Source organism: Talpa occidentalis, unplaced genomic scaffold, assembly GCF_014898055.3.
Source record: "Talpa occidentalis isolate TD23 unplaced genomic scaffold, MPIMG_talOcc4v2.1, whole genome shotgun sequence".
Classification (NCBI taxonomy): Eukaryota; Metazoa; Chordata; class Mammalia; order Eulipotyphla; family Talpidae; genus Talpa; species Talpa occidentalis.
The window spans coordinates 3,014,641-3,040,919 of record NW_026555331.1 but is presented as its reverse complement, the minus strand read 5'-3'; the positions used below and the strand labels follow the sequence as shown (position 1 = coordinate 3,040,919).

Here is a 26,279-nt window from a genome sequence, read left to right as displayed (position 1 = left end):
AGAGCCAGCAAGGCGCCGTGGAGACCTGCTGGTCTGGCTCCGGCCAGAGTCTCTCTCCCGGACCCGTGCCCGATCCTAAAGCACCGCAGGAGGGGCGGGGGGGCAGCCAGTGTGGGACGGCAGTGCAGAGCTGGCATAGCTCAGAAGAGGGCCGGTGAGCCAGGGCCACGAGCAGAGAGGTGGCCAACGGCAGGCCAGACGCCGGCACCACCCGGGAGGCAGGAGGACAGGATAGGAGGACACTGGCCGCAGCTTTAGGACACACCTCCCACCCCCACCTCTTCCCGAGCGGGTGGGCAGGCCAGCACAGGATCCCGAGAAAAGACACGCAAGAGAGCGGAGGGCAGCGGGGGCGTGCCAGCAGAGGCGCCGGGCGGCAGTCACCAGGCAGAGCGTGCCAGGCCAGGGCCCCACCGCGGGCAGCGAGCTGTACCTCTTCCTCCTCCATGCGCCGCAGCGTCTCGCTGATGAACTTGATGTACTGGCTCGTGAGCGTGGTCAGCTCACTGTAGCGCATGCGCAGGTCCACGTACTGGGCAGGGGGGCAGAGGCGGGGTCAGCCAGGGCTCGGGCCTCGCGCCCGCCCTGGCCACCCTCCGGGTCAGGCTTGGCCAAGCCCCTCGGCCTTACCTCCTGGATGACGCTCTCAGACCCGGACTGGACCTTGGGCTTCTTGGCCGGGGAGGCCACCGGCTCAAGCTGTGCCTTGTATGTGACCAGTTGGAGCTCATAGTCCTGCGGGGACACTGGTCGGTCAGCAGCACTTCCTCCCTCCCATCTCCGAACCCACCCCAGGCTTTCACCAGCGAGGCCTGGGCTCGGCGGCCCGGGTGCAGCCTCACCTTGATGGCGTTGATGTACTGCTTGGCGAACTTCTGGCACTCCTCCACCTTCTCGCCCTGGCGCTCGATCTCCTCCAGCAGCGCCTGAGGGGGATGCGGTCAGCCCCTGGCACACCGCCTCCTGCGGCAGCCCCTCCCACCGTGCCCTGCCAGCCCACCTTCTCCTGCCGCAGCTGCTCCCGCACGGCCCGGCTGTCGTCCAGCGGCAAGGCCTGGATCTGCTCCTGCCGCTGCTTGGCGTCCCGCAGCCAGGCGCCCAGCGGGTCGGCGCTCTCCCGGTAGTAGCGCAGCTGGCGGCCCAGCTGCTCCAGCTCTCGCTGCCGCAGGTCCGTCTGGGCCAGCGCCGCCTGCCAGCGCTCCAGCAGCTGGGCCGCCCGCTCACGCCAGCGCTCCAGGTCCACGTCCCGCTCGCCGTGCCGCTGCTGCAGGCGCTCGCCCACTTCCTGCGCCCCCCGCAGCTCGTCCCGCAGGGCCTCGAACACCGGTTGCTGCGTCTCCGCCTGGGCCCGCAGCTTCTGTGGGGCCAGAGAGCAGCTGCCGTTGCAGCTGGGCGCCCGAGCCCCCACCTCCCTGGCCCCTGTGGTCGGTGCGCCCCCGGCCACAGTACCTTCAGTGTGGCCTTGGTGGCCTCGAGCTCTGGGAGGGCGGAGGGCACCGCCTGGGCCTCCTTCAGCTGCTCCTCGTGGGTCCGCAGTGCCTCCTCGGCCCCTGCGTGCTGCGGATCACCAGGCTGATGGTCTTCAGCCTGCGGGACAAGCGTGGCTCAGGGCAGGGTAGGGGCGGCCCGGCCGCGAGGGAGCAGTGCTCCTGGTGGGCGGCTGACCCCAGTGGTGCAGGCCTCAGGGGAAACAGGCCTGGGGAGAGGGGGCGCAGCCTCTCGGAAGAAGGGACGCCGCCTGCCTGAGTGCTGGCGCGAGGGTGAGCTGGCGGGGAGCGGCCACTGCAGGTGCTGGGGTGGGAAGTAGCGCAGCCCTCTAGCCTCAAGTCTGGGCGGCGGGTGGCATGTGCCAGCGCGAGGCCCAACTGAGAGCTCTGCGAAGAAGGGGCTGGCGTGCGTGTGCATGAGCACACGTGCTGGAGGTGCGAGCACGCCTCAGAGCCCACAGTGGACAAGGGAGGCGAGGGCCAGGCACTGACCGGGCCGCAGGAAGAGGACCACACTTCTGAAAATGCGCCCTGGGGCTCATAAACATGTCCCCTTAGGCCGCTGAATTGAAACAGCCGAGACAGCGGTCTGGAGGATGTTGCAGGGGAGGGGGCTCTGGCAGGAGTAGGGGCTTGCGGGAGGGTGCAGGCCCCCAGGAGGCCTAGGCATTGGGGTCTCTGCTGCCTCACCCACCACCCACCCCTTTGATCCTTCTCCTCTGCCAAGAAGCCCCTTCCCAACACTCACACCCTGGCATCTCCCTCTGTTGTTCCTTGTCCTCCTGACCCGTCGAGCCCGCCCTCCATTCTGGCCACAACCTTTAATTCGGGCCCCCCAGTGGGCCCACCATGTCCGGACTCCCACAGTCAGTCCCCGCCTCAGTGGGCCCCACCCGGACGCTGACACCTCCTCCCGCCCCCCTCAGGCATAAGAAGTCCCCGCTCTGCCAGGCAGGCGGGGCCAGACCCGTCTCCCTGCCTCCCGGTCCACACGGGCCATCTCGGGCCAGATCCCCCAGCAGACCCCTGGGCTGCCCTTGCCCGCTGCCCACCAGCATCCTGTCGCCCACCGGCACAGGCCGGGCAGGCCCCTTTCTGCTCACGCCCTCGCGGCCACTGACCGCGCACTCACTTCTCCAGGTAGATGGCCGACAGGCTGCGGACCTGCTCCAGCTTGCCCAGGGTCAGCTCCAGCTCGGAGCGCAGGGTGGGCGCTGCGGGGGACGGCTCAGGCAGGGCCAGGATCTGCTCCGCCTCGGCAGAGAGCCGGGCCACCCCTGTGCCCAGGCCCTCCACCTCGGCCTGCGCTTTCTGAGGAGGGGAGGGGCAAGGTGAGCGGGGCGGGGCCGGGGCCTCTGGGGGCGGGGCGGGCCTGGGGCGGGGCGGGGCGGGGCCGCCTGCCTGCTGCTCGGTGATGCGCTGGGCGCACTCCCGCGCGGGCTCCTTGTCCAGCGGCAGCCGCAGGCGGTGCACAATGCGCGTCTCACAGGTCTCCAGCTGCAGCCGGATGTCCTTGAGCTCGGAGATGCAGTGCTGACAGCGGGACTCCTCCTGCTCACCTGCGGATGTGGCCAGCTCACGCGTGCCCGCCCCCCCCACGCCCGCCGCCCGTGCCCCGCGCCCGCATACCCTGCTCCAGGGCCTGCAGCAGCTGCTGGTAGTGGCGGCTGCAGGAGCCGTACTCGCGCTCGGCCTGCAGGCGGTCCTCGGGCCCAAAGCTGCCGGCGTCCTGGCTGTCGCGCAGGAAGGCCTGGTAGTGCAGCTCCAGGCTGCGCAGGGCCTGGCGCTGCTCCTCGGGCTTCAGCGTGCGGAACTGTGGAGGCGGGGGTAGGGGCTGAGCGGGCGCACCGGGGCCCCCTCCCTGCCCGGGCGCAGCCGGCGCTTACTGTGACCAGGGACCAGGAGCGGATGAGCTGCACGTCACGGCTAAGGCTCTGCCACGCCAGGAGGCTCTTCAAGTCCACGTGCAGCTGGTGCCACAGGGCAACCAGGGCCTGGTGCTGGGCCTCCAGCCTGCGGGACACAGGGCGGTCAGGGTATCGGGCACCGTCCAGGCCACTGGTCGGGTCTCCAGCCCCAGACCCGACCACCCACCTGCTGACGGCCTCCTGCGCCTCCTGGTTGGGCGGGGGCACGAGGAAGCACACGGATGGCACGGCCGCCTCGCCACCGGCACTGCCCAGCACCTTCCAGTGGGACGGCTGCGCGGGGCCCAGCAGCTGGCATGCGTCTCCCTTGTGCACAGTCACCTGGGACAGCCAAAGTTAGCGTCCTGCCCGCCGCCTGCTGCCCACCACCCACTGCCCATGGCCCTCTCACCTCCACCTGCTTGTAGTCACACACAGCCTGCAGCGGCACATGGCCCCGCGGCGGATGCGCTGGGTTGCGGGGCTTTAGCTGCACGATGGCCCTGGCCCGCTTGGCTAGGCCGGAGAGGTGGCCCCTGTACTCGCTCAGCTGCTCCTTCTCCTCCTGCGGGCAGGAGGGGCTCATGGGAGCAGGTGACCAGCGCCCAGGCCCTCCCACCTGTCCCATGCTGGCCTGCCCCCAGGCCAGGGGTCCTCCTGCTGCCCCAGGCGCAGCTGGGCTGGGCAGGCTGCAGGTCTAGCCGCCCCCTCACTGGTCCCCTCACTGGGGGGCATCTTCCCCCTCCTGTCTCCTCTGGCGGCAGGTCGCTGGTCCTGCCAACTGCCCATCCCCTCCAAGGGGCCCCACTGTCCACAACTGCAGGTGAGAGTCGCCCCCTCTGAAGCTGCCAACACTCTCGTGCCCCCCAGGCTGACCCCAGGTTTCGCTGACCCTGACCCCTGACCACAGGAGACCTCCGGCCTCCAGCTGCCTCCTCAGGCCTTCGGACGGGTCCTGCCCCAGACATCGGGCCCCAGCCAAGGTGCTGACGACAGAGTGGCCGGCTCGTCTCCACCCCAGGGGCCGGGGGCCAGCCCTCCAGGACCCGCTGCCGACGCCTGCGTCTTCACCCACAGCCGTCCCGTCCTCCCCAGCCCCTGCAGGCCCAGCCCCTCCCAACACAGTCTGGCCGCTCCCGCGTCCAGCTGGGCCCCCCACGCCCAGCCCACCGGCCGCTGCCCAGAGGCCGCACTTGCTCCCGGCTGGGGCGGGGGCAGCGGCTCACCTGGGCGTCCTGCAGCAGGTCCTCCAGGCGCGTGACGGTGACGGCCCGGTCGCAGGTGTATTTCCTGCGCAGCGTCTCCTGCAGCTTCTGCAGCTGCTCCTCCGCCTCCCGCACATCTGAGAAGAACTGGGGCAGCGAGCAGGGTCACGTGCCAGCCGGAGCCCCCAAGTGCCCAACTGCGCTGGGGGGTGGGGGGCGCGGAGGGGCCACCGGCCGGGCCAGCGCTCACCTGGAAGTAGGCGGTGTTCTCCTTCAGGTGCGCCTCGATACAGCAGCACAGCTGCAGCATCCAGCTCCACTGCGTCTGCAGGGCGGCCTGGAAGGACTGCGGGGCCACGGTGGTCAGGGCCACCCCTACAGCCGGGACGCGCCCCTCCCCCACCACGGGTCCCCACCCGCACAGCACCCACCTCCACCGTGGCCCGGGCAGGGTGGTCTTCCCGCAGCAGCCGGTCCCCGGTGCTCTGGATTTCCTTGATTTTCTTCTCCTTCAGCTCTAGCTCCCGCATCAGGGCCTGGCATGGGGAAGGCAATCTCACGGGGTGTCAGGGTCCCACCAGGGACCCACTGGGGACCCCGGGAGGAACCCCATGGAGCCTGGAGCAGAATCTGAGCCGCTGCCCCCTGAGCTGGGGGAGGAGGCATGGAAGGCTCCGGAAGGCACCCCGCCTTACCGAGTAGCTCTCCTTCTTGGCGGCCATGTTGGCGTTGCGCTCGCTCCAGTCGAAGCCCACCTCCTCCTCCTCCTTCTCGCTCAGCCACATCAGCTCTTTGGTGGCGGCCGCCACGAAGCCGTTCAGGCTCTCCAGGGAGCGGAGCCGGGCCTTGGAGGAGGTCTGGGGGACGGGGGTGTCAGCAGCTGCCCCACCCACTGCCCCACAGCCCCCGCGCCCGCAGCTGCGCCCGCCCTACTCACCAGCAACCTGGTGAACTGCAGGTCCAGGCGGCCCAGGCAGTCGCGGTAGGCGCCCCGGGAGGCCGGGGACAGCTGGCCCTGCAGGGACCAGGGGGTTGAGACCTAGGGCCAAGGCTGATGCCCGCGCCGTCCCCCCACAGCCGCCCACCCCCACCACGAGCGCCCGCCCCCTCCCCCACAGCCATCCACCTCGTCTGCGCGTGCGCGCTCGATCTTGGCGCGGAATTCCTCGATGGACTGGTGCAGGCCACGGTGGCTGCCCAGCTGGGCCTCCACGCTGGGCAGGTCCACACCCCACTCGGCGGCGTCCACCCGGCGCTGGTTCTCCTCCACCCAGGCCAGCAGGTCCTGCAGGTAGCGCAGCGCGGAGTCCTCCAGCTCGGGGCGCCTCTGCAGGGGCACCTGGGTGGCCTGGGTGACGGGCGCTGCCACGCCAGCTTTCAGGCGCAGGTTGTACTCGGTGCGGATGGCCACCAGGCGCTCGTGCAGGCGGTACACCCTGGGGGCAGTGGGGGTCAGGAGGCCAGGCCAGCGGGGGCGTCGCCCCCCCACCCCCTCGCCCCCCCCACCCCCTCGCCCGCAGCCCCGGCCCCAGGCCCACCTGCGGTACATCTGCTCGCCCTGCGGGTGCCGGCCATCCTTGAGAGCCTGAACGTCGTTGAACAGCAGCCGGATCATGCTGTCCGCCTTGTCCAGGTCCCGCTCCACCTCGCCTGCCCGCTGCGGCGCCTTGCCTGCCACCAGCAGCCGGACATCCTGCGGGGCACGGGTGCTGTGACTTGAGGACCCTGCCCTGCCCTGCCCGTCCCCCCAAGGGCCTTGCTCTGAGGGGAACTGGGCTCAGGGGCAGAGATCTCCTGGGTCCAAGCATCCACATCCTTCAGGGCCTCATGCCCAGGTCCCCGTGCCTTCTTCACTTCCCCCCACTCCCAACAGCCACTCCCCCAACAGCAGGAGCTATTGGGCCCCATGGTCCTGGGTCCCTCCCACCAGCCAATCCGAGCAGCAAACGCTCAGGGCAGGCTGAGTCAGGGCGGGGCGGCCTCTCCTGCATCCTGCCTGGTGCCCAGAAGCTGGCTGTGCCAAGCCAGCAATCAGAGTTGGCCGCACCCCAGGAGGAGGAGCTGGGCCTATGCCCCGCCTGCTGCTGCCGCCAGGCAGGCGGGTACGGGCTCCCTCCCCGGCCCTCACCGCCTGCAGCAGGGCGTCGGCCTGGTTCAGCTGCTCCTCGCACAGCGTGGCTTCCATCTGCAGCTTGCTCACGATGCGCTGCAGACACTCCAGCCTACGGCACAGCGCCGGCCCGTGGCTTGGCTGCCCCCGGCCCCCGCTCCCCGCTCCCCGGCCGCCCAGCCCGCCGTCAGGACGCGAAAGCAAGACTGGCTTCCCAGCCCGGGGGGGAGAATTTCCTCCCAGGCAGTGACTCACCCTCGGGTGGCTCCCCACCCCCACCCCCCTCCCCGCGCCCCCCCCCACCCCGCAACCGCAGGCCCCGCCCGTCCCTGCCGCCCTCCCCTGCCGCCCACCTCTCAAACTCCCCGCGGAGCTGCTTCTCCCGCTCCAGGATGGCCACGTGCAGCTTGCCCCACTCCTTCTCCACGTCCAGCGGGTGGTAGCCGGGGGGCACCTTGAGCTGGCCGGCTTGCACAGCCCCCTGCGGGTGGGGCCGAGCTCAGGCGGCAGCCAGGCCTGCGGCCCACCCGGGCCCTGCCCCAGCTGCTCAGCTGCCCCCGCTCGGGCCCAAAGGCCTCACTCACCTCCAGGGACTGGTAGATGCTCTTGGACCGGCTCTTGTCCGCCTCCTTGGCGGGAAGCTCCATCTCCTTAAACTTCAGGAACTGGCACCACAGGATCTGTGGGGCGAGGGGGGTCAGGGCCATGACCAGCCCCCAGTGTGCCCAGGACCCGCCCGGCGGGGGCCCACCTCGATCTCCTCGAAGCTGGAGGGGCACTTGCGCTCCTCGAAGGCGGCAGTGTGGTGCCGGATCCACTGCAGCAGCAGCAGCACCAGCTCCCGGTACTCCTGCCAGCGCAGCTGCAGCTCCTGCAGGCAGGCACGGCCATGAGGGCTGCCGCCCGGCCCCACACCCTTCCGCCGCCCGGCCCCGCGCCCCACTCACGTTGGCCTTGACCCCATCCTGCACGTCGGGCACGCGAGGCATGGCGTCGTACAGGGAAGAGACGTAGGTGATGATGGACTTCTCGTCAGGCTGCGGCACGTCCACGTCTGTGGGGGAGCACAGAGGAGCAGGTTGGGGGCCAGGTGGGGGCAGGGAAGGCCAGGCGGGGGCAAGGCGGGCAGAACACGCACCCTCCGGGTCCAGGAGCCGTGTCACCCCCAGGTCCCGCTCCGCCACGGCGAAGGCCTGGTCCAGGTTCTCTAGGTTGCTCTGCCGGTACACCTGGCTCATGTCCACCAGGGCGGGCCTGCGGGTGGGGCCGTCAGTCAGCGCACCATGAGGGGCGCGCACACGCGCCCCGGCAGCACGGCCCGCCCTGTCCACGGAGGCCCCGCACCCCCCAGGGGCCCAGAGCGGCCCACGCTTGGCGGGCAGCCGGCCAGGTCCCCAGTGGCCCCAGGTCCCGAGGGCCCAGCCCCAAGAGTGCAGGGGGAGGGCATGGATTCCGGGCCAGGGAGGCCGGAAGGCCCAGGGCGGGCAGCAGGGGCTGGCCCGGGCACCGCCCCTCCGCAGCAGGCCACTCTCGGGCCGCCCTCCCGCCTGCCTGCCCTGCCCCAACTTGTCCGGGGCCGCCACTGGGTGCCGGCCGGGCCACATACCGGTGCCGGTGTAGGATGGCATTGAAGAGGCGGCCGTCGCGCCAGCTGGTGGTGAAGTTGTCGCAGCGCAGGCCCTGGTAGCCCTCCACCATGCGCTGCGACCACAGCAGCAGCTTCTCCTTGGCCGTCATGTCCTCCGACTGTCCGCTCACCTGGATGTCCGAGATCTGCCCCGTGCCGTGGGCAGGGGTCCGAGCTCAGCCTGCGCGTCACCCCCGCCCGTCCAGGGCCAGGGCAGCCCCCCACCCCAGGGCCTCCAGGTCGGGGCGGCCACGACTCGCCATGCCCGGGCCCCACCCGCCAGCAGCCGCCCCTACCCCTGCTCTCCATGGCCAGTGCCCTGTCCCTCGGCGGGGAGGTGCCGGGATGCACGCCGCAGGGCAGGCCCAGGTGGGGGTGCCCCGCGGGGGGAAGAAGCTCTCGCAGAGGCCGGGGAGGCCACGCCCCCTGGCTGGTAGTGGGGGTCCGGCCTGCCTGGCACAGCTTGTAGGCTGAGCCTTTGGGCCTGGGTCTGCTGGCCTATCCCTGGCCGTCTGTCTCTGTCTGTCTGTCTGTCTGCCAGCCCGCCCGCCCGGTGACTCAGCGCCATGCCCACGAGCCTCTGCCTGCCCCATCTCAGATTTGCTGCTTCCTGTGTGGCCAGGGCAGGCTGGGGTGAGTCAGCCGCCCAGCCCCGCTTCTGCAGACCTTCCCAGGGCAGGCTGCGGAGAACGCATTCCTGGGCGGGGAGGCGCCGCAGGCCCTGCCCTGGCCAAAAGGCATGGACAGGCGGGCCTGGTGGGAGACTGGGCCCTCGGGCCCGGGCTAGCGCGGGGCGGGGAGGGACCTGGCGGGAGGCCGGCGCACCTGGAAGTGCAGGATGACGGTCCAGATGAGGCCCAGCGTCAGCTTGGGGTTGCCATCGGCGATGTCGTCATTCCTGATGTTAACCAGCTTCACCTGCAGGAGGCCGCTGGGTCAGGCAGGGCCTGGTGGGGGTCTGGCGGGGGCCTGGCGGGGGCCTGGGCGGGGCTGGGGGCACCTGCAGGGCCTGGGGGGCACTATCTCACCTGGCGGTGCCGGAGGTAGTCCAGGGCGATCTGCACGTTCTGCAGCTTGTGGAAGCGCATCCTCCCCTTCTCCCGGGGCTGAGAGGGAGGCACGGCGGTCAGCGTCCACAGGCCCCGGCACGGCCAGGCGCACAGCATGGCTCTGACCGAGAGCCCGGCCGTGGGTCTGCCCCGTGCGGCCGCACCCTCCCGTGACCCGGCTCACCCTCCCTGGCTGGGCAAGGACCCCGCCGGCCCAGGGCCAGCCCAGCAGGGGCCTCGGGAAACCTGGAGGCCAGGCCTGGGCTGTGGGAAGGAAGGAAGGGGGTGGGGAGGAGACAATAGCCAGGAAACCGAGCATGGAGGGGGTGACGGGGCGGGAGGTGGGGGGACAGCAGCCGACGTGCCACCTGCCAACGGGCGGGCAGGGCGGCCCGGGTGAGCCGGGCTCCAGGCCTCGCGGAGCCCACGTGCGCGTGGCCGGCAGGCACAGCCACTCACCGGGCGCAAGCTCCTGATTACGTCCCGCTCTCTTGGCTGCCCGGCCAGAGCAGGGCAAAGGGTAAAGGGCAGAGGTCAAGGTTCAGAGTCCAAGCAGCAGAGGAAACCAAAGCAGAGCAGAGCGTGAGGTCAAGTCGGGCTCCACGCGAGGGCAGCAGCGGGGTCGGCCCACGCTCCGGCCCGGGGGCGCGGGCGGGGCCGGGTGGGGGGCTGAGGCCGCGGGGCGGGAGTGCACGCACCAGGCTGTCCCCCGAGAGCACCTCCAGCAGGGAGAGGAGGTTGTGGCCATCACGGAGGTCTTCGTACAGGTCACTGACGTGCCTCTGGGCCTGCGGACAGAGGGTGTGCTGGACGCAGATCCCGCGCCCACGGGCCCCTGAGGCGCAGACCCCAGAGGCAGGGGGGCGGCCATGAGCGTGCCCCCGACACCTACCTCTGCCCGCCAGTGCTAAGGGAGGGCCAGCGGGGCCCGAGAGGGAGGAGGAGAGCAGGACAGAGACAGGCCAGCGAGCGGCGTGGGAGGAGGAGACAGAAATAACAGGTCTCAGAGATGAAAGGCCCCGCCCCGCCGCCCCGGGCGCCCCGGCCACCAACCTTGATGAGGTGCTTGTTGACCCACTTGGTGAAGGTCTTCTTCTGCACGCGGTCCCGCTCATCTGGGGGAGATGGGCGGTTACCAGGCTGGACCCCGGCGGGCGCCCGGGGCAGGAAGGCCCCAGGATCACACCCGGAGGAGGCAGCACCCCTCGGCCGGGCGGCCACAACAGGGGCCTCCACGCTCAGTGCCCCCAGCCCTCCACACCTCCTGGTGAGAGAGGGCGCGCCCAGAGCCGGAGGGCAGGGGCCTGGCTTGCCCCACCCCCCCAAAGTGCCCGCCGCTGGGGAGGGCAGGAAGGGGAGAGGGACTCTGAAACCCCCAGCAGTGCCAGGGGCCTCTCCCAGCTGCGCAAGGCTGCCCCGATGTTGCCCCCGGCTGGCCAGCAGGTGCCATCCCCGGTAGGGCAGGGCGCCTCCCTGCGGCCCCACCTGAGCCAGGTGGCATATGCCGAGCCCCAGCACCGCCCAGAGCCCGTTTCCCAAATTCAGCCTCAACCCCCGCCTGCGAGCCAGGCCTCCTGTGGCAGGAAGTGGCTGCCCGCCCCACCGCTACCTTTCTTGCCCTCGGAGGCCCTGAGCACAGCCAGGTAGAGGTTGTCCTCGGAGTTGCTCCTCTGCTGGCCCAGCCCCTGGGGCTCGGGCACCCGCAGCCGGTGCTGGGACATGGTGCCGGCCCAGCCTGTCTGTGCCCCCCTCGCTGCCCGCACAGGAGTGGTTGAGGCTGCCCTGGCGCGCCGGTGCCCGCTCAGCTCAGCTCGGAGGACTGGTGGTGGAGCAGGCAGCCGGGGCTCCCTGCCCGTGCCCAGCGCCGCCCCAGGGAGGGAGTGTCCCGAGGAGGAAGCCGCCCCTCCCCCGCGGCCACACCCAGGCGCAGGAAGCCGGGGTTTCCTCACCCACCCTGCTGGCCGCCGCCGGCGGGGCGGGGCGGGGCGGGGAACGGCGGCTCACTGCAGACCGCGGGGGCCTGGGCCACGAAGACCCCCACGGCCGGGGGCGGGCAGCCCCCCAAGGGGGGCGTGGCTGCCCCCCACTGGGACGCTGGGCTGCCAGGTGCAAAGTCGGCCCACGCTGGGAACTGGGGGGCTGCCCTTGGGTCCCCGAAGCTGCGCGACCCTGGCTGGACCCGCGCCCGCGGGGGCCCTGCTCACTCCAGGCCCCCCCTCGCTCCCCACCCTGTCGGGGCTGGGGGCACAGTCCAGGCCCGGCGCGCCCGCGGGTGGGGGGCGCGTGGCTGAGCGGTGACTCACCAGCCCGAACTGCAGCTCTTCCCACAGCGGGGTGCGGGGCGCCCCAGGGGCCGCATGAGTCAGGGTTGGGGGGGCCGGGCTGTGACTCACTGGGAAGGAAGCCGCACCTGGGGGCAGCGCGGCAGGGCGGGTGGGGGCTGTCCGCGCTGGGTGGGGTTCAGGACTGCGGGCGGCGACCCCGCGGGGGGGGGGGCGCGCGGCCGCCCCGGAATGTCCCGGCGCGCACGGCGGGTCGGGTCGACGCTTTCCAGCTGCGGGGCCCGCCCCCCCGCGCCCCCCCCCGTCCCCCGCGCCCCCCCATCCTCCCCGCTCGGGAAGGCCCGGCCGCCGCGAGGCCGCCACCGCGCGCGGCCACTGGGGGCGCCCAAGCCCCGCGCCCCGCCCAGCCGGGCACGCCCCACGCCCGGGGCGCAGCCGGGCCCGGCCCGCCGGAGCAGGGAGGCCCTCGGCTCCTTCCCGGCACAGGCCCCCCCGATCCCAATGTGATCCCCACACCGGAGCGCCAGCGGGCCCCGGGGCGCACACCCCAGCAGCGCCTGCTCCCCAGGGGTGCAGCCCGGGCCCCCGCGGGGCGCAGGGCAGCCCCCGCCGGCCCCGGCCCTCCCAGGCCACCGAGGGGTCTCCGGGGCGCAGGGGTGGGCGGGCCTCCCCCCAAGGCCGGGGCCTGCCCCCGGAAGTCCGCCCCCGCCGGCCGCGGAGCCCACACGCCCCCTCCCCGCGGCCGCGCTCGGCGGCTCCCCAGGACCCCCACGCGGGACCCCTCCGCCCGCGGCGCGGGTCCAGATGTGGACACTGAAGATGGGGCGCCACAGCTCGTGAGGACGCTCGGGATGGGGCGCCCCCAAGCCCAGAAGGGCACCGGCCGCGGAGGCGGCGCCCAGACGGCGGCTGCCCTGGATCCCGCCTCAGCGGCCCCTCGCGGCGGGTCCCCCACCCCACGGCCCGGGCGCCCCTTCGCCCCGAAACCGAGGCCACAGCCCCCTGCCCGCTTCCCGGGGGCTCCCGGAGCCGGGGCGGGGCGGGGCGGGGCCGCACCGGGCAGGCCGCCCCTCCGGGCCGGGCGGGGACCGGCGCCCCCTCCCGCCTCGCGGGCCGCACCCACCTGCGCAGCACAGGCGCGCGTGGAGGAAGCCCCTGCGGGCGCGCTCGCTGCCCCCGTCCAGCCAGCACGGCCGCTCCAGCAGCGCCGCCCTCTGCGAGGCGAAGGCGCCCCCCGCGCCCCCGCGCCCCCCGCGCCGGCGGCAGCCATGAGCCCGGCGCCGGGCCGTCGCGACAGGGAGCGGGGTGACCCGCGCCCCGCGCCCTGCCCCGGCCGGCGCCCCGCCCAGCGCGCCGGGAAGCCGCGCCCCGCTGCAGCCAGAGGACCCCGCCGCGCCGGCCGGGGCCGGGAGGGGGCGGAGGCGGCCGCGAGCCCCCGCGGAGGGGCGTCCCGGAGCCGCCCAGACGCGGGGGACGCCCGGGCGCCGGGGAACCCCTGGCCCGAAGCCCACGCGGAGGCGGCTCCGGCAGGACGCGCGGGGGACAGCCCGGCACGGAGCCCAGGAGCCCGCGGGCGGCGCGGCTGGAAGCCGGCCAGACGGGGGAGGGCGGGACGAGCCGTCGGGGGGGAAGGGCCGAAGGGGCCCGGCCAGGCCCGAGCGCGGCCCTGACCGCCCGGCGCTGAGTCACCAGCCGCGCCCGGAAGCCCCGTCCCGGCTCGGGCCTCAGGCCGGGGTCTGCGCGGGGCGGCGGGAGGCCGGGGCGCCGCTCCCGCCCTCGGACGCGCGGGCCGCGGCCCCGCCCCGCCGAGCCCGGCCCCGCCCGCCCGCCCGCCGGACGGCCGCCCCCGCGGTGACTTTGAGCAGGAGGGCAGCGCGCAGCCCGCGCCCGGGCCCGCCCGCCGGGCGCAGGTGGAGGCGCCGGACGCCGGCCCGGCCCCTGCGCCCCTCAGCCGGGGGCGGGGCCCAGCGCCGCGCGCCCCTCCCCGGACGCGCCCCGGGCCGCCCGCGGCACCGGCCACCTGCAGCCTCCGCGCTGAGCCCGCGGCGCCGCCCGGCCCGGCCCGGCCCGGCCCGGCGGGGGCGGCCGGGGGCTCCCCCGCCCCGCCGCGGGGCACAGCGGGCCCGGGCCGCCGGGGGCCGCGACACCCCCCACCACGTGCCGGGGTTTGGCGCGGGGGCCGGAGGGGGAGGGGCGGGGCCGCTCCGGGGGCGGCGCCGGCCCGAGGCCGGGTCCCCGCTCCGCCGCGGCGCCTACCTTGCTCCTCCGGCGCGCGCCGCCGCCCCGGCGCCAGTGCCACACGGCGGCCAGCGTGGCGGCGTGGCCCGCGACCACCAGCGACGGGAACAGGCCGCCCGCGGGCTCCATGCTCGGCCGCCCGGCTGCGGGCAGAGCGCGCGGCCCCGCCCTTCGGAGCCGGCGGCGCGAGGCCGGGCAGCCCCCTCCCTCCCTCCTCCCGTGCGTGGAAGGCGGGCGGGGGGGCACCCCAGAGCCAGGCGCCGCCCCGCCTGCGGGACCGCCCCGCCGCACTCTCCGCCGGCGCCGGGGACGAGCCCCGGGGGCCGCACGAGCCGCGCCCCGCAGCCCCGCAGCCCCGCGCCGCCCGCGCCGCCCGCGCGCCCGGCTGTGCGGCCCGCGCCGCCCGCTCAAGGTTAGCGGCGCCTTAACCCCTGCCGCCCCGCGGCCACACCCGCCGGGGGAGGGGCCTGCCGCCCGGGCCCAGCCGCGGCGCCCCCCGCGCCGCGGTGACCGCGCCGCCCGGCACCCCCCTGCCCCACGGGTGCCCTCTGGCGACCGCCGCCAGCTGCCCCGGCCCTCGCTGGCCCCAGCCTGCAGCGGACCGGCCCGCTCAAGACAGGCACGGGGCACCCCGAGGGGCCAGCAGGCCGGCTGGGAGGGGCGCGGCCGGAGGGGGGCTGGAGAGCCCCCGCCCGCTGGCCCGAGCCCGGCCCAGCCCTCTGGGAGCCCGGCCCCCGCCACCCCACCTACCCGGCACGACCTTCATGGGGGCAGTGGTGGGGTGCAGGGGCAGACCGAGGGGCGGGCGTGGGGGGTCGGGCCGGAGTGGCGCGAGCGGGTCGCTGGTGGCCGGCGCAGGAGGGCACCCCGCGGCGGTCAGCGCAGCCTGCCGTGGGGGAGGGGCGGCAGGGCCCCGGATATAAATATCGAGGCGCCTGCGGCCGTCACTCGGCCAGACTTAGAACATGACGCGCAGCCCGGGGCGCTGGGCCTTGGCCCTGCGGGGCGTCCAGCTGGGCGGCGCCACCCGACACCCCCGGGGAGTCTAATAATAAGCAGCAGCAGCAGGAGTCCCAGGCAGCAGGACCCCGGGCGGGGTACAGTCCCCGCCCGTCTCCCCATCAGGAGTCACTGGCAGGTGAACGCGGGAGAGGCCAGAGGACACGGGCGCTGCCCCCTCCCCGCGCACCGCCCGGTCACTCCACCGCCTGGAGAGCAGGCGGCCCTAGCCAGGCTGGACACTGGGCACCCCCAGCACAGGCCGCTCCTCCAACCTGGCGGCGCCTGATGTTGGCGTCCAGGGTGCTGAGGACCCTCCTGGCGGGAGAGCAGCTGCCGCCGCCCCCACAACCACCGGTCCGCACCAGGGCCGGGCCAGGGCGTCCTGTGCTGGCCTGGGCCTCCGGGCGCCAGGGCTGGCAGTGGGGCAGTCAGGGCAGAGGGGGAGGGGCCGAGCCTCCTCTCGGGCGAGACTCCTGGGCGGGCAGGGGCCGAGTGGGGAGCGGACGGGGGCGTCCATCCCCGCGGCACTTCCTGAGTTAGGCCATGCCGTCGGCCCGACACCTGGGGGACGAGTCCGGGCCGCCGGGTGGGGGCCTCCAGGAGAGGCTACAGAGGAGGGGGCTGGGCCCCCAGCCTCCAGTGGCCAACCTGCCCCAGCAGCTTGCGTCCGAGGCCTGGCCGGCTGGAGGGGCCTCCGCAGCGCGGCCCGGCAGCTGCTCCTCCAGGCAGGGGAGAGGCCTCCCCCCAGGCCCCCCGCCCACGGGGCAGCGCCTGGGCTCCAGGTCCCCATCCCACACGAACAGTGCTGCCTGCCCGGGAGCCCAGCCTGGTGGGGAGCCTGGAGCCCCCGGCTCGCGGGCCCGGCCCTGGCCGCGCCCCTACCTTGGCCCAGCTGAATGAGCTCCTCCATGCTGTACCTGTCCATGGTGGCCGGGCCGGGCCGCGCAGAGGCGAGAGGAAGGGAAGGCAGGCAGGAAGGCGGGAGGGGGCAGGCAGGGCTTGCTCACCCCCGCTCCCCACCCAGCTCTGGCAGCACAGGCTCCTCCTCATGGCCGCCCCCTAGGCCCGTAGTCAGTGGCCAGCCCAAGGGCCCAGCTCCCCCACCATGCCGCCTGCCCCGTCCTCCCCTCCCCTGCCCCCCAGGCCCAGCAGCAGCCCTGCACTGCCTCACCCTCCTGGACACCCTCAGCCACAGCAGCCTCTCCCTCCCCCTGCGGCCCCACGGCCGGCCCAGTCCCTGCCACCCTGGACCCCAGGGCAGAGGTGACCCTTCCTTCCAGGCTGGCCCTGCCAGCTCGGGCGGCCCCAAGAGCGACGCAGGCCGACCCCAGGTCCCCGCCACGTGGCCTGCAGAGGCAGGGCCCCCACACGCAGCTGGCTGCCTTGCCGCAGGGTCCCCCAGGATGGGAGCCGGGCCCCGCAGCCGGGTGCGGCCATGCCCACAGCTGCCCCGTCGGGCGCTGGGGCGGCCCTTTCCCTGTAAACACCTGCTTCATCGTGACCTGGGGCCGGAGAGCGTCTCTCTGAGGTGCAGATGAGGCCAGCACGCAGCCCATCGCCCCCCATCCCGCTCCAGCCCTCAGAGGGGCCCCCGGCGCGCCCCTCACTGCCGGGTCCTTGCGGGGCCCTGGGAGAGCCGGGGGGGGGACAGGCCGTGTGACCCTTGTGTGACAACGTGTAAGACGACAGCAGGGGTGTCCCTGGCAGGACGCTGCCCTGGGTGGCCGTGGGGAGAAGGCCAGGCCCAGCCTGCAGGATGGGGGGGGGGAGGCTCCCGGCAGCCCGGCCTGGACCTCATTTCCTGTTGGAAACTCTGAGCCGCGGGGCTGCGGCTGGGAAGGGAAGACTGAGTCACCTCGGTCAGGGCTGGGGTCCCCACCGCAGCCACACCCAGCCCCGGCCGGCCAGCAGCCAACGCCCAGCAGCCCCGGCAGCCCAGGCAGCCGGCCAGCCCCGGCCCCAGGCCAGAAGGGGGAGGGGGAAGGGGGCTGCACTGGCCACCCCCATCAGAGAAGGGGCAGCACAGGGACTGCAGGCCTGGCAGAAGACACTGTCCCCCACTGACAGGGGCGGGGGGGGCAGGGGACTGGCCACTTCCACGGCCCTGGAGGCCTCTCCAGCTCTGGCCCTGACAAGCTGATCCTCCCCGAGGGCGTGGCCAGGCAGGTCCAGCCAGACCCTGGCTGAGTCCGCTGACGCTGCTCAACACCTGGGGCCTGCTTCTGGGGCCCTATCTGCCTGGCCAGCTCCTGCCACCTGCTGGCCTCACTCCAGGCACCCCCTCCAGCCACTCCGAAACCAGGCGGACCTCAGGCCATGGGGCACCTGTCAGTGTCCACCTGGGGCAGCAGGCAGGGTGCAGGAGGCCTCAGACCAGGGTCACAGCCACTGTGGGCCACTGGCCACCCGAGCCAGGGAGACCCGCCTACATGCCGGCTGGGCCTGGCCTCTGGGATGCCCCTCAGGTTTGCTCTTGTCCCTGGCCATCGCCATCCCTGAGCTGGCCCAGCAGCCGCCACCCCGGAGCCACATGAGCACGGCCGGGCAGGCGAGGCTGAGCCGGGCCCTGCCCCAGCCCCCCCAGCACAGCCCCCTGCCCACAGGGCGGGTGGACAGACAGGCCATGGGCGGGAAGGAGCGAGCACCAAGCAGGGCACAGGAGGAGGCCGCGTGAGCTGGGCGGGCAGGGCTGCCACACCAGCTGTTGCTGCCAGTCCAGGCCGCCCGGCTGAGGTCGCCCGGGGAGGGGCGCAGTGGCTGGCGGCCTTGAGGCCTCCCAGCCTGCGTCCCCAAGCCAGGAGCCACGCGGGCCACGACTGGCCCCGCACCCCCAAGCAGAGAGAGCGCCACCTGCTGGGGCCAGCAGAGCCGGGGCCCGCTCCCGCCCACCTGGCCGGCCCCTCGGCTAACCTGTGGCTGGCGCGGGCTCCAGGCTAGGCCTGGCCAGGAGCCCTGGGGCAGGCGCGGGCACCGCAGGGGGCTCTGACATCCCCTCCTCGGGCTCCTTCCGGCGGTAGCTGCGCCGCTCCTCACGGGCTGGGTCCGCGGCCAGCAGCGGCCCCCGCTTGGGCGGGCAGCCCAGGGGCCCCTGCCCAGCCTGCACGTGCGGGGCGCGGCGCGCGGGCATCACCATGGCGACGGGGCGGCGCACGCGCTGCAGGGAGGCCGGCACGATCTCCGGCGGCAGGTGCAGGTACTGGCGCAGGTGGGCGACGCCCTCGTTGGTGAGGAACCAGTAGAAGTGGCGCCAGGCGAAGGTCTCCCGCACCAGGCCCCGCGCCCGCAGGGACGCCATGGCCCGCAGGACCTGCAGGTTGGTCGCGCCGGGCACGTGGGGGTGCAGGCTGCGCGGCCGCCGGTCCTTCTTGGCCACCATCACGCCCTCTCGGAAGAGCACCTCGTAGATGGCGCGCAGCTGCTCCAGCGGCATGAGCATGCCGGCCACCATGGCTGCCGCCGCGGCGCGGGGCGGGGGCGCGGGGCGGGGGCGCGGGGCGCGGGGCGGCGGGCAGGCGGCCGGGAGGAGGCCGAGCGCCGAGCAGAGCCCGGGCCGGGGCGCTGGGCCGGGGGAGCGCGCGCCGCGGAGTGCGCCGTCCGGGATCCGGCCTGCTCTGCCCGCGCCGCCCGCCCCCGCGCCGGGCCGGCCCCTCTGACTCAGCAGCGCCGGCCGCCCCTCCCGCCGCCGCCCGCCCTCCGGCGGCACCGTGGGGGGCGCCTCACCGCGGCGCCCCCGGGGGCAGCGCCCGGCCCAGGCAGAAATGACGTCAGCGGCCAGGCACTTCCTCCGGGCCGGGCAGGGGCGGCAGAGCCGCCGCCGGGAGGGGGTCCTCAGCGGTGCGGGGTGCGGGGGTGCGGGGGCGCGGCCTTCCAGGCCGGGTCGGCCCGCAGGGCGGCCGGCGGGGGGCGCCGCGGCGCGGACACGCACGTGGCCGGCCGGCTGGCCGCTGTCCGTCAAGCGGCGAAGGGGCCGCCCCGGGACACTGGCCGCGCGGACGCCGCGCCCCAGCCGGGCGCCCGCCGGGGCTGGACAGCCGGGCCGAGGAGCGCGCGGGGGGGTCGGGGCCGCGGGCGCAGCGCCGCGGGGATGGGGGGCGCGGGGGGCGGCCGGGCCGAGCCGGCGGCCACACCCGACAGAGCGCCCACCCGCCGGGCCTCCCCCCCCCCCCCCCGACACGCCCATTCCCACCGCGCTCCGCCCGGGCGCCGACTCTAAATAGGGCGAGGGTGGGGGATCCCGCCGAGGGCGGCGCCGCGGGCGGGCGGCCAGCGGGCAGCGGCGCGGGCGGGTCTACGGGCCGTCGCCATGGCGCCGCAGAGCCGGCTCCAAACAGCGCCCCGACACAGCGCACACGTGCGCGCGCCGGAGCCGGGCGGGAGGGGGGTGCGCGGGGCCCGCCCCAGCCCCGCCCCGGCCCCCAGGCGCACAGAAGCCCTCCCGCCCCCCGCCCGCCGACCCTGGCCCGGCCCGAGCCCCCGCGGCCCCGAGCCCCCGCCCGGGACAGGCACGGCCGGCAGGACTCCAGGGCCTAAGGCGCCACGCGCACCCCCGCTGCGCCCAGGGACCACCCGCGAGCGCCCCAAAGGCGTGTCCCTAACTCAGGCCCAGGGGGCGGGAGAGCGAGGCCACGGGGGACGCGAAGAAAGGGGGTGGCGACGCTGGGGGACCCCTCCCTCCCACCAGCTCGCGGCGGCCGGGCACCCCCGCGGCCGCGCTGATTCAGCACAGGGAGGTCCCGGCGGCCCCGCCCCCCGCCCCTCCGGGTTTCCGGGGCAACCAGTCGGGGCTCCCCGGCAGCCGCCCCCCCCCCCCCCCCGCCAGAACAAAGAGCCGCAGTGTGGACTCGCCCCGGGCCAGCCCGCCGGGCGCGCCCCACGGAGGTCCCCGCGGCCCAGCCCGGGCCCCTCGGACGCCGGGGCGGGGCGCGAGCCGGGCCGGGCCCCGAGTCCGGAGGAGAGCTGGGCCGAACCGCAGCGCAGGCTGAACCCCAGCGGCGCCCCGCCCCGCCCCGCCCCGCCCCCGGCGCGCTGCAGGGCTGCGGGGACCCGCGGCACGTGCGCCCGCAGGGGCGCGCCCCGAAGCGTCCCCGCCGAGGCCGCCCCGGCCGGAGGCCGCCGGCGCCGCGCACCTTTGAGGGAGCTGATCTCGTGCTGGATGGCGCGCGAGGGGTCCATGTCTCCGCCGCGCAGTCCAGCCCCGCGCCGCAGCGCCGGGGCGGCCGGGGGAGGAGCGGAGGCGCGGGGCGGGGCGCGCCGCCCGGGGCGGGGCTTCGGCGGATCAATACCCGCCCCCCCCCCCCCCCCGCCCGGTCCGCGCGGGCGCGCTCGAGGGGCTGGGACAGCACCCAGGGCCGGCTGCCGGCAAAGAAGCAGGTGCACCCCGTCTTGGCCCCAGGCCCGGCCGTCGGGGCTCCTCACCCCCCACCCCTGCCCGCTGCCACACAGCCTTCCGCCCCGGGGGCTGGGGCCCGTGAGGCAGACCCGTCGCCAAACTCGGGGTAAACACTGGGCAATTCTGACCGGCCTTTGGGAACCCTCACCCCAAATGCCTCCGCCCGTCTCCTTAGCTGCCGCAGATAGGCCCCGGTGCCCGCGAGGGCGCCCCTGCTGCGCCGGCCACAGGCGGGTCCCGCCCTGGGAACAGGCCCGAGGCCGCCCATCCCCCACCCCACCCACGCCCCCACGCGGCAGTCCAGGGCCACCCGCCGGTGCCCACCGTCACTGCAGCCACTGGCACCTGGGGCTCCAGGAGAGCCCTGAGGCCGCCCCTGCCCGGCCACCCGCTGGACAGCCCCTGAAAAGCCCACGGCAAAGTGGGGCCAGAGCGCCGAACCCGAGCGAGCCAGCGGGGACCAGAGAGGGGAGGACCCGGGTGGGGTCCAACAGGGCTGCGGGCAGGCGGGGGGCTGTGGGTGGGGCCTCACCCTGGCCTGGCCCCACTGACCTGCGCAGAGGCTGACACCCGGGAGGCCAAACACTCCCTGCAAGTCCTAGGACAGGGCCGGCACCCTCAACCCGGGAACCACCGAGGCCGCCCCCCCACCCCCTCCTCAGCAGGGCCTCCTCCACCCTGTGCTGTCCCTGCCCTCTAAGGGGCAGAGCCCCAGGCCCTGCGGCCCCCAGCGCACAGCTACCCCAGGGCACCCTGTTTCCGGCTGTCCTGCACCCCACGCAGCCCAGTGACCCTGGGGCGACGTGACAGCCAGAGGCGCCACAGACCCTCTGTCCAGGACCCCACGACGGCACACACAGCTGCAGGCGGTGCCCACCAGAGGCCCCGCACCCTCCTGCCTGTGGGGAAGCCGTGCCAGGGGCTGGGCGAGCGAGAGCTACTCCAGGGGGCCTGTGGCCTCATGGGGACACCGCCAGGGACACTGCCAGGCCCACCAGCCCAGGAGGCCCACCAGGCTCCGGGGAGCTCATCCCTGGCCCCATCCCCCATCCAGTGCAGCCCAGCGCGAGAACAGCAGCGACTGGGGAGCCACCAATGCCCTAGGGGGTCTGGGGGCACCATCTTCTGTCCCCTAACACCCCTCAAAACGTTCTCTTCCCCTCCCTGCACCACCTCAGGCCTGGCCACCAGCATCCTCACTGCAGGACACCTGAGGGCCCACTGCAGGCCTCAGTCTGGGCTGGCAGTCTGGCCGCTGGACAGTGACGTGCTGCGGCAGAACCCGCCAAGGGGGCTGGCACGTGCCAGCAACCCACTGCTGGACGCCCCATGTAAGGCCACCTCGAGTGCCCCGCAGTCCAGGGAAGCTGTAGCTAACGTGAGGACAGACATGCCTGCGAAGGCCCTGACACCGCGTTGGCCCAAGAACATTCCCCAGAAAAGAGAGGCGGAGGCAGGAGAAGAGGGGGCAGCTGGGACACCCCAGTCCCACTGGCCCTGCCCCAGCCCCTGGGCCCCCTCCAAGTCCACTGGCTCCCGTGAGCCCGCGAGACCCCGGGGCCGCTGGCCGCCGCCTTGCGCACCGCAGTCCCCTCCAGCGGGTCAGAGCAGCCGGCAGGGACAGGCCCTCGGAGGACGCCCCGCCCGAGGGGCTCCTCTCCGGTCAGCCAGCGAGGCCGGGCTGCCCTGGGGCGACGGCGCGGGCGGGCGCGGGCCCACGTTGGCCGCCCCAGGCCGTCCTTGTGGAGAAGGCTGGACCCCGCGGGGCCGGACCCGGCCTCCCCGGCCACACGGGCCGTGGCCGGGCCAGTACCGGGGGGCAGGCCTCGTCCCCTGAAGCCCCGGACGCCTGGCCGCCTTCTCAGCGCCGCCCCTTCCCCGCCCTCCGAGGCCGAGGCAGGGGGGCGGGCGGCCGGGGCTCGCTGGCCCAGCAGCGCCCTGCAGGGAGGGAGCAGCCGGCCCTCCCGCGTCCGCCTCGTGTGGTGAGGCCCCACCACAGGCTGGCCCTGCCCCCAGCCTGCTGGCCCGGCCTGGCTGCTGGGCCCTGAGGGCGGTGGCCGTCGGCGCACCACGACACCCCACTTCAGCAAGCCCCACTGAGCATCAGCAGAGCCAATAAAAAAGCTGGCTCACGTCCGCTTCTCAAAGATGCAGGAGACTTGGTGTGGCCGGCAGGCACCAGGGAGAAGACCCTGCTGGGCAGCTGCATCAGCAACACGAGATACAAACTACCCCGGAATGGGGGGACCAAAACTGGGGGGACTTGGCATGGGAAGCCCCAACTTCAGGGCGCTGAGGCCCCGATAACCAAAGCACGAGCCCTGATTCAACGCCCCCACCACCGGCCACAACGGCCTGTCACACGGGGAGCCTCTGTCAAAGCTGGGGCCCGAGCAGAGTGAGCCCCCTCGGGCCCCGGGAGCCAGCGCGGCGCCCAGAGCCGCTGGCCAGAGGGAACGCAAGGCGCAGGGACGCGTGTCCCCTGGCGCCACCCCTGCCCCTGCTCAGAGGGCTCGCGGCGGCGGCCTGTCCACGCCTCTGGAATCCTCCACGGGAAATCCAGCCAGCGCAAATGTGATTCAGGTTCCCGTCTTAGCACAAGAGGCGGGACCTCCCAGGCACCCTCGGCGCTGACGCGTCTAACGGGACCGAGCCCGACAGCAGCTTCCCGCACGCAGCTCCGCCAGACACTGGCCCTCGGCGGGCTCGGGCTGGGGCTGGGGGGTGTGCCTGGGCGCGAGCCGCAGGGCCGGAGTCGGATCGCCTGAACCAGAGCCCTCGCCAGACTGCGTGTGAAGGGGCCCGGGCAGCCATGACCAGGACCGGCAGGGAGAGGCTGGGCCTTCGCATCTGGTCCAGTGCCAGCCTGGGGCGCATCCCCCAGGGCATTTCCGTGTGGACCCTTGTCCGCGGCTGGAAGTGGCAAGGACGCCAGACCAGACGCCTGCCCGGCCAGACCCCCACACTGCGACTCTCTGACGCCGCCGTGCTGCCAGGCAGGAGAAGCGCTTGTGGGGTGGCTAGGGGAGCCCCGTGGCTGCTCACTTTTGGGGCGCAGGTGGCCAGGACGGGCACCACCATGGCACACTGCCCTAGGAGGCCAGGGGGCCCAGGGAACTACTGAGGTCAGAACATGAGGCACCCGCCCCGGGTGCCACCAACAGAGCAGGCCTGAGCACACGCTGCCACCAGCCAGGCCCTCCCCACGCCGGTGAGACAGCCCAAGCCCGGCCAGCACATCCGTCTCCCCGCGAACCTGCCTGCCGGACCCCAGTTCCTACCCGAAAGTGAAGCTCCCGCTCCACAGGGCGCCTCTGTGCTCCTCCACGGCCCGCAGCGCCCGCGGCCTGTGCAGCGGGGCTCAGCTGTGAGGGCTGAGGGCGTGGGCTCCGGTCTCGGGGGCACGAGGGCGGAAGGAAGACAGACCCCGGGACAGAGCTGGGCCTGGGGGGGCCTGTGTCCTGCACGAGGACCTCGACCCTGCGCGGCGACACCAGCCAGCGGGAGACCGGGGGGACGCGCTGCCCGCCCACAGGAAGCGGCGGGGGCGAGCGCCTGCGCTGGACGTCCACAGAGCCCACGCTGGTCGAGAGCGGGAGACCCCGGGGCGCCCTGTGCGGGACTCGAGGGACAGGCCGGCCGGGCAGACCGCAGGCCAAGCCCTGATCTGGGTGAAGGACTTCGGGGTCACCAGGGGGCGGGGCGGGGCTGGGGGCAGATGGGTGTGGGCCCAGTGGCCAGGCGCAGGCACTGAAGGAAGAACAAAAACATGACCCCGAGTTCCGAGCTAAAAGCCAACAGAAAAAGGCCCCGAACGTCTTTCAGGAGGAGGCACACGGGAGGCCGGTAAGGAGGGCGCCCAGCGCCACATGGCCCAGAGACGGCCCAGGTGGGGACGCCAGCAGGCCAGCCCCGCAAACGGGCAGCAGCTGCGTGACCGCCGCTCCAGCAGCTGGCGCCAAGGGCCCCATGGCCAGGCCTGGACGTCCCTGCCGCGGAGGGCGCCACCGCCCACACCCAGCCGGGGGCCGAGCCCAGGCTGACCCCAAGCAAGAGGGTCAGCGAGAGGCTGGGTCAGCTCTGGGGTGCATGGGCGGCACCCCCTGGCTGCTGGCACAAGTCTCCCCCTCACTCCCACGCCCAATTCACACTCACACCCGCACCCCTTCACACTTACTCCCATTCACACACTCACTCTCACACTCTCACATTCACAGCCACGGTGGTGACCGGCCGGGAGACCAGCGCCGGGGGCAAGACGGTCCCCAGCTCCCTATATGGTCCGCACAGCACTTGGCTGGTTCTGGTCTTGGGGTTCAGCAGAACACACTGTACTCTGGACAGTGACTGCACACAAGCTCCTCCAGAGCCCTGGTGACTAACTGCAGGAGCCCGGGGCTGTCCCTGTCCTGTCCCTGTCATCCGCCTCGCTGGCCGCTGCGGGCTCAGAGTCCAGCACGGGGACCAGGCCAGCCGGGCGCAGGCGGGGTGCCTCCGGTGAACCCTGGCAAGCACAGGCCCCCGGGCCCCGGCACGCCCCAGATCCCTCCGGCAACGCCCAGACCAGTGCAGTCTCCCGGAGCGTGGTCTCCAGGTGCCCACCCGGCCCCTGCTGGCCGCCCCCCCCCAGTGCTGACCTCTGCACCCCTGCACCCCCCGGACCACCCACCACCACAGCAGTCACCGGCCCTCCCACCCCTGCTGCCGCCTGCCACCCTGAGCTCTGCCCTGTCCCTGGGCTCTGGCCGGGGCCTGCGGGTGAGTGTGAGGGTGCGTGCTCTGCCTGGGAGCACAGCACACCTCGGGGGCTGGGGCCGCTCCCCCCGCACCAGCCACCTGGCCCGTTCACCCATCACCCCTCCGCTCCCCACGCCCGACGGGGCTCCTCTGAGCCCCGCCTCCGACATCTGCCCCAGGCTGGGTCCTCGGGACCCGCCATGGGACACCCCGAGTGAGCCAGCAGCCCACAGCCCCTCGCGCAGCGCTCGCCGTGAGGTCTCCGCCCCACAGGCCGGCCGCGTGCCCGGGCCCTGGACAGAGGCCAGGAGGACAGGGAGGGACGAGGCCAGGCTTAGGAGTCTGAGGAGGACGAGGAGCGAGAGAGGCCAGGGACCGGGGGATTTCCGGGGGGAGGGGACGTGTCCGGGCAGGGCCAGTTGCAGGTCAGGGGAAGGAGGTCAAGGGGTGAAGGTTTGCGAGTCTGGACTTTGGAGGTAGCGGGGAGGTGTGCTCAGCAGTAGAGTGGAGCCAGGCCGGGGCGGGCTGGCGGGCAGAGGCCCAGAGACCAAGCAGCGCCTCCTGGCCAGCCACAGGGTGGGCGTGAGGGCCGCAGGGTGGGGGCGGCCAGGGCTGCCGGGGCACCATCTGCAGCTGGCAGCAGCCCCAGGGGCTCACACAGGTGAGGCCTGAGGCCCCTGCCCAGTGCCCACAGCCTACCCCCAGGCCACACCCGGGCCTGAGCAGTGACCCCGATGGGGGTCTGACGCCAAGCCAGACCCCACCCTTGGCTGCAGTGAGGAGCTGGAAGCAGGAGGAGCACCCTTGGCCCTGCCACAGGCCTCCCCTCACGGTTCAGCTGCCCTGGGGCCAGTGCTGCGCACCTGGGGAAGCCCCCTCGGGGGGCCCGGGCACCCACAGGCTGGACACGACGGTCAGCACTGCCCTCCGCCGGCCTCCAGCACGAGCCCAGGCAGTTGGCACAGCCAGTAGGGAGCCGGGCAAGTGGGAAGGCCCCAAGACAGCACCAGAAAGCCCCAGAGGCCGCCAGGCCTCACTCCGGGGTGGACGGGAAGGAGGTGCCCACTCGGGCTGCAGGAAGCCAGCGCCTCAGCTGGGACGCTGCAGGACGCCCCTTGGGATGGGCCCGGAACCACACGCAGCCTGGCCAGCCAGGACGACGAGGCACGGCCGCTGGGAGCCCGCGGTCAGCTCCCGACAGGTGCGGCCTGGGGAGTGCCGGGTCGGGACAGCTGTGGCCGGCCGC

General features: G+C 74.2%; 1 protein-coding gene across 1 annotated transcript in view; it reads right to left on the bottom strand.

The window, feature by feature from the left end:
- Positions 1–18,355, bottom strand: part of PLEC (plectin) — a 28,344-nt gene extending 9,989 nt beyond the window's left edge. The window contains 31 exon segments of the mRNA XM_037527491.2: positions 434–532; positions 631–735; positions 843–926; positions 1,001–1,357; positions 1,450–1,547; positions 1,550–1,587; positions 2,620–2,798; positions 2,889–3,046; positions 3,117–3,300; positions 3,374–3,500; positions 3,582–3,736; positions 3,807–3,959; positions 4,621–4,746; positions 4,850–4,945; positions 5,031–5,135; positions 5,295–5,456; positions 5,537–5,614; positions 5,726–6,035; positions 6,138–6,292; positions 6,728–6,821; positions 7,063–7,190; positions 7,294–7,389; positions 7,461–7,580; positions 7,657–7,763; positions 7,848–7,963; positions 8,316–8,482; positions 9,162–9,254; positions 9,365–9,442; positions 10,084–10,173; positions 10,439–10,500; positions 17,818–18,355. Of these exon segments, the coding sequence (XP_037383388.1) occupies positions 434–532; positions 631–735; positions 843–926; positions 1,001–1,357; positions 1,450–1,547; positions 1,550–1,587; positions 2,620–2,798; positions 2,889–3,046; positions 3,117–3,300; positions 3,374–3,500; positions 3,582–3,736; positions 3,807–3,959; positions 4,621–4,746; positions 4,850–4,945; positions 5,031–5,135; positions 5,295–5,456; positions 5,537–5,614; positions 5,726–6,035; positions 6,138–6,292; positions 6,728–6,821; positions 7,063–7,190; positions 7,294–7,389; positions 7,461–7,580; positions 7,657–7,763; positions 7,848–7,963; positions 8,316–8,482; positions 9,162–9,254; positions 9,365–9,442; positions 10,084–10,173; positions 10,439–10,500; positions 17,818–18,355 (4,458 nt within the window).
- Between the last annotated feature and the right edge of the window lie 7,924 nt (positions 18,356–26,279).